The sequence below is a fragment of the Lagenorhynchus albirostris genome, chromosome 2 (genome assembly GCF_949774975.1).
Source record: "Lagenorhynchus albirostris chromosome 2, mLagAlb1.1, whole genome shotgun sequence".
In the NCBI taxonomy this organism is placed as follows: domain Eukaryota; kingdom Metazoa; phylum Chordata; class Mammalia; order Artiodactyla; family Delphinidae; genus Lagenorhynchus; species Lagenorhynchus albirostris.
Window position 1 is genome coordinate 243,113 of NC_083096.1, and position 13,208 is coordinate 256,320.

At 38.6% G+C, this 13,208-nt stretch overlaps 1 protein-coding gene across 7 annotated transcripts in view; it reads left to right on the plus strand.

Moving 5' to 3' along the window:
- KDM5B (lysine demethylase 5B) overlaps positions 1-13,208 on the plus strand; it is a 76,478-nt gene that overhangs the window by 13,499 nt on the left and 49,771 nt on the right. For all 7 annotated transcript variants that reach the window (XM_060125819.1, XM_060125844.1, XM_060125827.1 and 4 more), the window contains exons 2-3: positions 11,472-11,549; positions 12,886-13,008. In XM_060125819.1, the coding sequence (XP_059981802.1) occupies positions 11,472-11,549; positions 12,886-13,008 (201 nt within the window). The remainder of the gene's footprint in view (positions 1-11,471; positions 11,550-12,885; positions 13,009-13,208) is intronic.

A 13,208-nucleotide genomic window follows, 5' to 3' on the forward strand; every position in this document is an offset into this window, starting at 1 on the left:
ACGGGCTCTAGGTGCGTGGTCTTCAGTAGTTGTGGCACGAGGGCTCAGTAGTTGTGGCTTGCAGGCTCTAAAGCGCAGGCTCAGTAGTTGTGGCGCACTGGTTTAGTTGCTCCGTGGCATGTGGGATCTTCCTGGCCCAGGGCTGGAATCCGTGTCGCCTGCATTGGCAGGTGGATTTTTAACCACTGTGCCACTAGGGAAGCCCCCTCTGTGAATTTAAAAGGATACTTCCCTTATAGGCTTGATGAGACTTTTGGGATGTGCAAAAATCTGTATGAATCACTCCAGGTAACTTTGGTAGTTATCTATTAAGGACATTTTGGAAGAGTAAGATGGCCTCCATGTGATCTAGTTATTCCCTCTTACTGTTTATAAACCAGATTATACTTAGCTTGTTCGTACAGAGGGGCCGGGGAGGAAACTATTTCTTTGAGGTTTGAGAAGCAGTATCAATGGGAGGACTGTTTTATATCAATATTTTCATATGGCTTTAACAATAATAAATTTAAGTAATTTAGAGGCCGTATAAATACAGATTATCATTTCCAAGATTTATTAAAAGTGGTGGAAAAGGAACTTATTGGGACTAATGCTTAATAAGTAAACACCATGACATGCCTCTTATGTATTTATTTATTTATTTATTTATTTTTGGCCATGCTGGGTCATAGTTTCAGCACGCGGGATCTTTCATTGCAGCATGTGGGTTTAATTGCCCCACGGCATGTGGGGTCTTAGTTCCCCAACCAGGGATCGAACCCACATCCTTTGCATTGGAAGACGGATTCTTAACCACTGGACTACCAGGGAAGTCCCGACATGTCTCTTTTTTACTGGTGTATTTTCATTTACTAATAGATGGTCCATAGAAACAATGCTTTGCCTTCCCAAATACTTAATATTCAGAAATTAAAACACTCTTTTAAACAAGAAGTTGTGTAAAACTGAAAACTGGCTCTTACCAAGCCCCACCTATAGGAGTTAAAACTTTAACAAATGTTCTCATTCCTGGTACTTATTATCTTAGTACAACTATCAAAAGTCCGTGTATGTTTGCAAATGATTGCATTGGTATTTTCAGGTTCTTTTTGGTGGTAGGACTTTAGGGAAGAATGGGTTGCCATATGCTTTTCTAAAAACGTTGGCATTACACAAGCAGGTCAAGAAATCATTGTTAGTGAATGGAGAAAACACTTGAAGTGGCTGCTTTTAAAATCTGTGTGGACATAGTTCTCTGGAGGGGCAGATTGGATGGGGAACCCTGTAGGGGTCTGTTAGTTGTTTCCAAGGTTTGGGCGGTTGTTTTCAAGGTTTGGGCTGAGGACTTTTGGAGAGTTCACAGGACCTTTTCAGCAGGTCCGCGGGAACTTCCTCTTCTCAACTAAATGTTTATCTGTGACCAGCTTATCTTCATATATTTTAACCAAAACAACATATACAACAACTGATTGACAGCAGAAGATATGAAACTCCAGCTTATTTCTATTAAGCCAGACATTAAAGAGATTTGCAAAATAAAACTCTTTTCACCAATTCTTTGCTTATTATTAAAGAATTTTTTTAATGTCTTTTAATTTCTAATGCAATAAAAATGAATGGATAGAACCCATCTGAAGTAAAACTCTTCGAAGCCGTCAATTTTTAAGAGTTTAAAGGGGACCTAAGGCCAAAAATTTGAGAGTTGCACTACTAAAAAAGGAACTTAACTTCTGCAAAGGCTTGACTCAATAGGAATAAATCTAGGACCTATGCATAAGCAGTTTCTCTTTGTGCTCAACCTTTGAAGAGGATATTATAACACCAGTAGAGGGTTTGGTAAAAACTTTCCTTATTCACCTATCTGTTGCTTCTGTGAAGTGAAAATTTTAAAGTGTTTTCAAAAAGGCAAACAGTAAGTTTTTCCACATAGCCAGTAACAACTGAACTGTCGAAGTGGGCCTTTATGGTCTCATTTTGTCAAGTTTAAATTTTTTTATATTAAAGATATGATTGTGTTTCATTTTTTGAGAGCTCTCTATTGGAATCAGAAGAGTTTGGAACACAAAAGATAAAAATTGATCCAAATGATTGACTTTTTATTTTGAACTGTTTTAGATATACAGAAAAATTGAGAAGATAGTTGAGTTCCCATATACTTCTCACCTCATTTCCCAGTTTCTTACCATTCTGTATTATCAGTATGACACGTTTATTATAATCAGTGAACCACTGTTGTTATTAACCCAAGTCCATGAACTTACACAGATGAACTCAGGTTTTACCTAACGTCCTCTTCTGTTCCAGGATCTCATTCAGGACACCACATTGCGTTTGGTTGTCAGGGCTCTTTAGGCTCTTCTTAGCTGTGGCAGTTTCTCAGATTTCTTGGTTTTGATGACCTTGACCGTTTTGAGGAGGACTGACTGGGTATATGGGCAAATTTTTTTTCTTTTTTTTAAAGGGACATTTATTCTTGCAGTCTTTTCTGTTGGCTGTGGAATGATTTAAACACTAAAGCTGTGGGAGTTTTTGTATTACACTTAACTAAAGTAAACCCTGTGCTACAGTATGAACCTCGCTTGATACAGTTGCCCGTATCTAAATAAGGAGCATGATGTGTTTTTTTGTGTGTGTGTTTTTTTTTTTTTTTGCGGTACACGGGCCTCTCACTGTTGTGGCCTCTCCCGTTGTGGAGCACAGGCTCCGGACGCGCAGGCTCAGCGGCCATGGCTCACGGGCCCAGCCACTCCGCGGCATGTGGGATCTTCCTGGACCAGGGCACGAACCCATGTCCCCTGCATCAGCAGGCGGACTCTCAACCAGTGCGCCACGAGGGAAGCCCGCATGATGTGTTTTTACTAAAACATTGTTCTCTTTGTTTCCAAATTCTTGTCACCGGGTTTTCTTCATTGGCAAATTTTTAGCAGAGCTTTTTTGATTTTATATTTTTTAATCTTTAGCTTTACAGAGACATTTAAAATTAATTAGACTTTTTACTTGTTCAGTAACATTTATTGAACATCCATAGCACTGTTCTAGGAAGGTAATTTTCATTTTAGATTCTTCCTTAATAACCATTTTTACACTTCTCTATAGAGGCAGAACACGCCATCATTAATAAAAGGCAGTCTCAGGCAGGCATCTGCAATCACTGTGATCATGTTGATTTCTTTTTTCCTGTAACTGCAGTATGTAAAATGTGACCCTGAATGGAGCTGAAACAAGCTTCCTAGAAGGTATAGATATTTTGTTTATAATGAATAACATTGGAAAGTAAAGGAAATAGCCTAAATGTCAAATACTAAGAAATTTTTTAAGTATCAATACAATGAAATGTTAATGTTCCCAGTATAGTAATAAGTAGAAGGCAGTATAATTTTTTTTGGTTTGAAATTATGAAGATAAGCATTTTGGAAAAAATACTGGAAGGACGTGTAACAAAATGTAACAGGTTTTTCTCTGAGATTTTGGCTCATTTTTTCTTCCTTATATGTTTTTTCTGCAGTTTCATCAGTAGGCGTTACTTTTGTATTAGGAAAAAAGTATCAGGAAGTTTTATGTAGTGGATATACAGGAAATGGCTTGGTCAATATAAAATACTGATATGGGACCGTATGTAGGCTTGCACACTAGAGTGTTGTTTTTTGTGTTACAGAAGCTGAATTCCATTGCCACCCTAGCAGCTCCTCTCTTGGCAGATCCATGCCTCTACCCTTGGATTAATAAACCTAAGACAATCTTATAGGAAGCTCTCTTTTTTTTTTTTTTTTTTGCGGTACAATGGCCTCTCACTGTTGGGGCCCCTCCCGTTGCGGAGCACAGGCTCCAGACGCGCAGGCTCAGCAGCCATGGCTCACGGGCCTAGCCGCTCCGCGGCATGTGGGATCTTCCCGGACCGGGGCACGATCCCGTGTCCCCTGCATCGGCAGGTGGACTCTCAACCACTGCGCCACCAGGGAAGTCCTCTTTTTTCTTTTTTTTTTCCTTTTTTTTTTGGCCACACCACGTGGCATGTGGGATCTTATTTCCCCGACCAGGGATTGAACCTGGGCATAGAGTCCTAACCACTGGACCGCCAGGGAATCCCCTAGGAAGCTCTTTAAGCATGGAAATATGACAGTACATTCTCTGACTTTAAAAAGCAAGATGCATGTATCTCAATGCTGGAAAAAGAGTACAGCAAAAAAATAGATTAATGGACCTTGAGTAGTATATATTAATGAATTCTATCTTATACAGATTTATAATGAAGATTAGAGAATCAAAACCACTGTGTTAAACATAACCAATCAAAAACAAAAACAAGGTTGCAGTAGGCTTCCTGGAAACTACAAAGCTTTGCAACATGAACATTCCCTAATCATTGTCTTTTTTTTTTTTTTTACCATTTACTTTGTAAATGCCAGGCACCTGTCTAAAGGCTTTGCCCCTATTATTTTATTTAAGCCTCCTGGTTTCCCCTTTTTACATGTACCTAAGGCACAGGAAGATGAACCTAGTTCAGACCCACACAGTAGAGTCAGGATTTGAACCCAGGCAGTGTGACTGAGAGCCTACCCTCTTTAACATCTGTTCTACTGTACAGGAGGTGGTAAAGGGCACCACTGTGCCTTAAAACTCAGCACTGAAGAAATGACAGATGAGGATGATACAGGGGAGCCCTTTTTTGTTTTTGCTTTTAATTTTATATGTTTATTCTGACTTTATTGAGTTAAATGTATAAAATAGCAATGTGTACACAGAGGGATTTAATACATAATATATATAATTATCTTTAAAAAGTCAGGATGCAAGTTAAAACAAAAAGTTATTTTCTCTCCCAAATATACTGTTATTTCTTTTTTAAAAAATGTTGCTGGGCTTCCCTGGTGGCGCAGTGGTTGAGAGTCCGCCTGCCGACGCAGGGGACGCGGGTTCGTGCCGCGGTCCGGGAAGATCCCACATGCTGCGGAGCGGCTGGGCCCGTGAGCCACGGCCGCTGAGCCTGCGCGTCCGGAGCCTGTGCTCCGCAGCGGGAGAGGCCAAAACAGTGAGAGGCCCGCGTACCGCAAAAAAAAAAAAAAAAAAAAAAAAAAAAAAAAATGTTGCTTTTGGGCTTCCCTGGTGGCACAGTGGTTGAGAATCTGCCTGCCAATGCAGGGGACACGGGTTCGAGCCCTGGTCTGGGACGATCCCATATGCCGCGGAGCAACTGGGCCTGTGAGCCACAACTACTGAGCCTGTGCATCTGGAGCCTGTGCTCCGCAACGAGAGGCCGTGACAGTGAGAGGCCCGCGCACTGTGATGAAGAATGGCCCCCGCTCGCCGCAACTAGAGAAAGCCCGCATGCAGCAACGAAGACCCAACACAACCAAAAATAAATAAATAAATAAATTTAATTAAAAAAATGTTGCTTTCTTCTTTTTTTAAAGGGAACTTTATTATATATTTATTTATTTTTGGCTACATTGGGTCTTTGTTGCTGTGCGCGGGCTTTCTTCAGTTGCGGTGAGTGGGGGCTACTCTTCCTTGCGGTGCGCGGGCTTCTCATTGCGGTGGCTTCTCATTGCAGAGCATGGGCTCTAGGCGCGTGGGCTTCAGTAGTTGTGCAGGCTTTGGTAGTTGTGGCATGCAGGCTCGCAGGCTCTTGAGCACAGGCTCAGTAGTTGTGGTGCACGGGCTTAGTTGCTCCCCGGCATGTGGGATCTTCCCGGACCAGGGCTTGAACCCTTGTCCCCTGCATTGGCAGGCTGATTCTTAACCACTGTGCTGCCAGGGAAGCTTTCTTCTTTTTTAAAGGTTATACTCCATTTATAGTTATTGTAAAATGTTTGCTTTATTTAGGGGACCTCTTTAACCTGTGTTGAAATTGCTATGATGGAAAGTGCTGGTTGGCCACTAGATGCTAACTAGAGTTAGGCTGAAAGGATGGGGTCCTTAAAGGTAAACTTCAGAGGTCAGTTGCTCCTTGAAAGTTGAGGTTGCATTCACTTCTTGTTAGAGGAAAATTACATTTCAGTGGTCAGAACTTAATGTCATGTAATACTTGTTATTTTTGCTTTATAATAAAACAAACTTTACATTTGTAATTTCAGTTCTTACCATAGTCCTGAAAGTAGCTACTGTTCGTACTTTACAGATGGAAAAGTTGAGATTCCTGAAGTGGTGGTAAGAGAAACGAATCGCAAATTCTGGTCTTATGACTTTCAGTGCGTTGCTCTTTTTTTTTTTGGTCCTATACTAATCGCCTGCTTACCTTCTGAGGAACAAGTGTCTTATCCATTATTAATATGCTTGGTTAAGTAAAAAGAGAAGGGATTGAAAGAAAGTGGGTTGGGGTAGTGAGATAAGAACCTGAAGGTGCAAAATTTTTAAAGGCAAGCCGGACATATTCTCAGGACCTTTGTTTGGTTACAGACCCCTTTGAGACCCTGGTGAAAGCTGTGAGCCTTCCCAGAAAAATCCACATACACTCAGTTCTATTTACAATTTAAATGCCTAGGCTTTAGGGTATAAAAGTGTGGTTCCATAGTCTAAAAAGGAAATCCTCAAAATAAAGTGTTTTTACTAGTGGCTCACTGAGGACCGGAGATCTTAAACAGGCTTTGAACAAATTGGTGGCTAATTAAAGCTGCTTGGGGCCAAGTCTGCCCGGAGGGAAGTAAGAAGCGGCTCTAGCATTCTATTTACCTTTTTGGGAAGACTTGGAACGAGGCCTTTTGTATTGCAGAGCTTTCCTGACAGACACCGCCTTCAGTGTTGTCAGGAGCCGCATAGGTGCCTGGGGGTTCGTAAACAGTACGTCTGTTCTTGTCATTTATAAGTGGGAATTTATAATGATTATGCTGTGCCGTGTACTACCTCTTCCATTTGTGCAGGTGTCTTAAGGATATCTTACTGACAGACCATTTAATTGATGAGAAAGTAGTCTTTTAAATTGTATTTCATATATGTGTTACTGAAATCTTTATTAAGGTTGATAAATCTTAGGCTCAACAGAAAGCTTTTCTAGCTTGCCTTAAAATACTAAGATAAATTCTTTGTTTGGATCCTTAAAAGTTTCCCCGAAGTTCTGTGGTAATGTTGATAACACAGAAACTATAAGAACCTGTATTAACAACACTGAGTTTACCTCTGCTGGCATTGGATTAAAATCCTGTGAGTGCATTTATTCAGTGATGACTGGGTTTGATAGAATATACGCAATTAGAAAAATGCTTTGGTTCTTAATTCATGTTGTTATTTGTAAACTAACCAGAATGTGCTTTTGAGGCTGATTTTTAATTGGTTTTGTCTGCAGGGAATCAGGGAACTAACTTGTAGTGAGCTCTGTAGAGGGTATACTTTCTTGTTTTGCTGATCATTAGGTCTTAACCTCTAGAAAGATTAAAACAGTATTCCAGCATGTTAAGTATGTGGATGCTAACAGTGGATCATTTACAGAGTGAATTTTCATGGTGTTTTTGAAAAATCTTTAGCATTCGATGAAAGTTATTTTCATACTGGCCAATTTTATAATTTCAAACATTTCTCTCAGTTAAATGTGTGGTAACTTACTTTTGCTTGGTTAGTGCTAGGACTAAGGAAAATGTTTACCTGGTGTTTCTCAGGCCTCTCTGAGGGTTTTTAAGCGTCGATGGCCTACTTAACTGCTTTCCCAAGGAATATGTTTTTTAATGTTCAGGAAAATAATTGAGCTTTTAAATAATATAGCTGTACTTTTATTCTGAAAGGGTTAAAATAAAACCATTTTAAAGTTTTTAAAGGAAATTAAGATGAATTTTAGCAGGGAATTTACATGGAACTCCTTGCAGTCTATTATCTTGTTTGTATGGAAATGCTGTTTTTTTTAAAAAAATTATTAATTAATTAATTAATTTTTGGCTGCATTGGGTCTTCGTTGCTGAGTGTGGGCTTTCTCTAGTTGCGGTGAGCAGGGGCTACTCTTAGTGGTGGTGCGCGGGCTTCTCACCGTGGTGGCTTCTCTTGTTGTGGAGCGTGGGCTCTAGATGTGTGGGCTTCAGGAGTTGTGGCATGCGGTCTCAGTAGTTGTGGCTTGTGGGCTCTAGCGTGCAGTCTCAGTAGTTGTGGCGCACGGGCTTAGTTGCTCCACAGCATGTGGGATCTTCCTGGACCAGGACTTGAACGCATGTCCCCTGCATTGGCAGGGGGATTCTTAACTTGTGCGCCACCAGGGAAGCCCTGGAAATGCTATTTTTATGTTAGGGAAAAAATGAGTTTATGAACCATTTTATTGGTAGAGGCTAAAAGTTTTGGTTAGATTACATGATATCCCTTTTAGATACTTAAGTGTCAAACCAAAAATTATCACGTTTCTAAATGGAGATTTTCATTATTTATTTGACTACTTAATTTGTTTTTTTGACTACTTAATTTGAGGATTATATTCCTGTTTGAAATTTTTCACTTCTTAGAGGCTTTAATATGGTCTCTTTCCTTCTCTGATGACTTTTTTTTGTTGTTACCTCTTTATTTACTTTTTTTTTTTTTTTTTTTTTTTTTTACGGTACGTGGGCCTCTCACTGTTGTGGCCTCTCCCGTTGTGGAGCACAGGCTCCGGACGCGCAGGCTCAGCGGCCATGGCTCACGGGCCCAGCCGCTCCGCGGCATGTGGGATCTTCCTGGACCGGGGCACGAACCCGTGTTCCCTGCATCGGCAGGCGGACTCTCAACCACTGCGCCACCAGGGAAGCCCTGATGGCTTTTTTTTTTAATTAAAAATCTTTTTATTGAAATTAGTTGATTTACAATGTTGTGTAAATGGCTTTTTTCTGCATGTAGAAGTCATGGCACAAAGAGGCCAGACTTTGCCAGGAATATCTTTGTTCTAATATGACAGTGAGCATTGCAAATAATATGTAATCGTTCTATTGGAGTAGAGCTTTACAGCTGACAAAGTCTCAAAACCGAATGACATTTATCCCATTTTCTCTCATTCTTTGTAACCAGAGGAGGAGACAATTTGCAGTGATCTGTGTTTAATGAAGGAATGATCTACTGACACAGTTTTAGTTTTAAACGTATTATACCCACTATGTGAACTTCCTTAGTGACAGATACATAGTGTTTTCACTTTGATGTTTGATTTTTAGGATTTATTTTATTTGAAAATGGGTTCAGGCTAAAACAAGTATAAATTAAATAACATACATACATACAAAGACACAGCTCACCTTAATTTATAAAACTTTAATATGTAGACTTAAGATGAGATTAATTTTTGTATCGTATTTTGGGAGTAGAAGGCATATTTGATTCATTGGAGGATATCATTATACATTACTCATAAATCTTAATCTATAAAAATTGCAGGTCATTTGGACAGTATGTTAATCATTTACTTGTATATTCTGACACATTGTCTTTGATATATTTTTGGTCTAACCTTCAACCCAGATCAATTCATTTCAGAAAGCCTACAGCTTCTATAAAGTATTAGAGAGTAAAGCTCTGAGCAATATCAAGTCTTCCATTAGCCTGCCACAGAATATTAAGAAGCGATGGGATTTCCTTCTGCTACGTTGTATTATGTATAATTAAACACATTGCTTTCTTTATCTTTAGTTATCAAGGTAAACAAAAATCACTGTAATCATTTTGACCCAGGATGGCGTAGGTAGTATTTTTTTAAGTTTATTAGCAGTACAGTATATCTTTAACTGGCATTTAAACATTAGCCATAGTCTTTGTTGAAGAGGCTGTATGACAGCATTAGGCACTTGAAGTCCTGATCTGTCATTGACTTCTTAAACAGTATTGCCATTTTTTCTTTTCTTTTTTTTCTTCCTATTCTTTTTTGGGGTGGTAGTAAATAGCTTTGTACCAATTTGTAATCCGCTTTTTTCCTTTGAAAAACAATTGTAAAATTTACTTTTTAACATAACATTTAATCAGGCATTGCTGGTGGGCATTTTTACTTAAGTGTTTGTATCACAAAAACAAAACCTGTTTTACTTTTAAACTAAAAGCAGTGATAAACTCCAGCAGTATAAATTTGCAGTAAATAACCTCTTTCCCCCTTCCTATTACAACAGTCTTTAAAATTTACATATGTTAACACAAATTTCCATGTTTCAGTTTTTTACTCATCCACTGTTGGCTATCTTTCCATGTTTATAACATCTAGGTATTCTTTATTACTGCTGTAGAGTATTTTATTGTTATTTACAGATGTACCAACATTTGTATTAACTTGTTCTCTTACTCTAAAATAATTTATTATTTAATAGGTATTACTTAGTGTATTTAATATATTTCCGATCGTATTTAAGATGGGTAAGGAAGCAAAAGAAAAATCACCTATAATCCTACCAAAGACAAACCGCTGTTAACCATTTTGCTGTCTCTTTCCAGTGTTTTATTTTTCTATTGCACAGCCTGTTTTTCTTTCTTTCATAAAATATATATAAGGAAAATTTTCAGTGTCAATAGAGCTATATAACAGCATGAACGTTTTTGTCTTAAAAAATTATGTTGAAATATTAAAATACTGAATAATATAAAATATACCATTGTAACCATTTTAAGGGTGCATGCAATTCAGTAACATTAAATACATTCACAGTGTTGTACAACCATCACCACTGTCCGTCTCCAGAACCTTTTCATTATTCCAAACTGAAACTCTACCTATTAACACAGCATAATTTTTATGCCTTTAAACTATTCTCTTATCATGAACATTTAAGTTGTTTCCAGTTTTCTCCACTTACAGACAACAGTCCATACACATTCTCCTTCCTGTCTGTTTTCTCCTGATAGCAATTCTTCCAAGAACCTGTATCAGTAGATATGTTAAGGGTGATTCTTAAAATTGGTTTTGGATGTCAGTTTTTTTCTTTTCCCCCCACAGAAGAACTTATCCTCAACTTTATAATAAAAGTTAATGTAGGGCTTCCCTGGTGGCGCAGTGGTTGAGGGTCCGCCTGCCGGTGCGGGGGACGCGGGTTCGTGTCCCGGTTCTGGAGGATCCCACGTGCCGCGGAGCGGCTGGGCCCGTGAGCCGTGGCCGCTGGGCCTGCGCGTCCGGAGCCTGTGCTCTGCAGCGGGAGAGGCCGCAGCAGTGAGAGGCCCGCGTACCACAAAAAAAAAAAAAAAAAAAAGTTAATGTAACTGGGTTACATATATTAAAATACAGTCTGTAGATAATTTGACATTAATATAGCTATTTTGTAGGAGGAGAGATACTTATGGAATAGAGGAGTCAAAGTCTTTTTTTGCCTGAGTTGATGATTTTTCAACGGCAGTTGAGGCTCAGTGATGTTGTTGGTTGGAGGAGTGCTAGGCGGGGTGTGTGCAGAATGTGTCATTTGGAGAAGGGTCATCATACATATTCTGCTGTTCTGGTGGAAAAAGAGTTAAGAAACTACTGCCCTGTGTTCTGACTCATTAGAGATAACATGCTTTACTTAACCAGGGTTTTAACTTTAAAACCATTTTTTAAATGTCAGAATTATAAATTTTTCTAATGAAAACCTTTGCTTCTCCACTAGGATTGGCAGCCACCATTTGCATGTGATGTTGACAAACTTCATTTTACCCCACGTATCCAGAGGCTGAATGAATTGGAGGTAATGTCTTAACTACAATGCTGGTTGCCTGTATTCCAGCGGGGGCTTCTTTGAAAGAGGCTGTGTCACAAATCTAGTGGTTTCAGTGAAGCGAAAACATGGCTAGTAACTGATAATCATGGTAAAACAAATGGTGCTAAGCCTTTGCAACCAACCCAGTTTCATTAAAAACACTGATTTTTGTCAGTAATTGCCACCCTATTAATTAATAAATGCATTTAAATCCTTCTCAATCTAGGTGACAACCAATAGAGTTTAGGTTTTGAAAGGCATGTGCTTTCAGAACCATTTAATGGAAAAGATTCTCCAGCTCTGATATTCTTCCAAAATACATGTCTTCAGTTAGATTTAATAACACACTTTACTTTTCCTAGGAGGAGTGAATAGCACAGGGGATTCTCTAGAGAAGAGGTAGTATTTCTTCTTTAGTCTGTGGGCGACTTAAGCCCTAAAGTGCTGGGTGAATAAGGCTTGGGTAGTGATAGCATAGAGGTTCATTGTTTATATGAATGTTTTGCTAATCTGATTTTCATATTGAACCATGTTTTGTTTTTCTATACTAAACCAAACATTCTTAACTTAAATGGCACATATGCCCACTGGAATTCTGTGGGCATTGGCAGTAGTAGCATCTAGTGTATGTATTTTCAAGTATTTCAATGTATTTTCATGTTGAGCTTGAAAGATGGGGAGGTGGGTATTAACTTTGACGTGGTTGGGAATTTCTGAATATTGATCTCAATTTTGGTCTTGTGCAAGATAAAAGTCTTAAAACTGTCTGACTTAATTTCACAATGAGCGGAAAGAAAAATGACAAAATTTTAAAAAATGACTTGTAGGTGACATTAATAATCTGTTAAGGGAATAACATTTAAGAAAGTTTCTGGTTTTCTGTTATCTTTAAATTATCAGGACTTTAAAGATAAGTGGTTCTGTTGTAAATCTGCTTTTAGATTTGTGTTTGAGCAAATCAGAAAATTTGTATTCTTAGAGAACAAGACTTTAAAAGGACGAAAGGGGCATATAGAATCTTACTTATGATACTCCATAAATAAAGCACCTCTCAGGTCGCCTATTTATGTTACGAGAGGACTTACTGAGTGTGTAACTACTACTTACCTGGCACATGGTAGGGGCTGAATTAAATTTTTGTTGAGTTAACGTATAATTATTTAACCAGTTTTATTCTGTATATTTTGGGGAAGTTTCCCCTATTGAATTCATAAGCGGTATTGCACTTAAGTAGTCTAAGAATGAAAATATCACATGCACAGGTAATAGACAGGAGCTTTATAATAAGCTAGGTAAAAGTAAAACTCAGTTCTTTGTCATTTAGGCTCAAACTCGTGTAAAATTAAATTTCTTGGACCAGATTGCAAAGTACTGGGAATTACAGGGAAGTACTCTGAAAATTCCACATGTGGAGAGGAAGATCTTGGACTTGTTTCAGCTTAATAAGGTAAAAGCCTAATGACCATCTTTCTCATTGAATAATTTTTCTGACAGCATGAATTTGATCTTCTTTGCCTTAAAATAAGAAACTTACTGCTTGAAATATGTAAAATAAATTCTTCATTTAGTTTTGTGATTAAATTGGTCTCTGCTTGTCTGGTCTGAAAGCCTTATCTCGTGAAATATTTTGCTGCCGCCTGTTTTTTG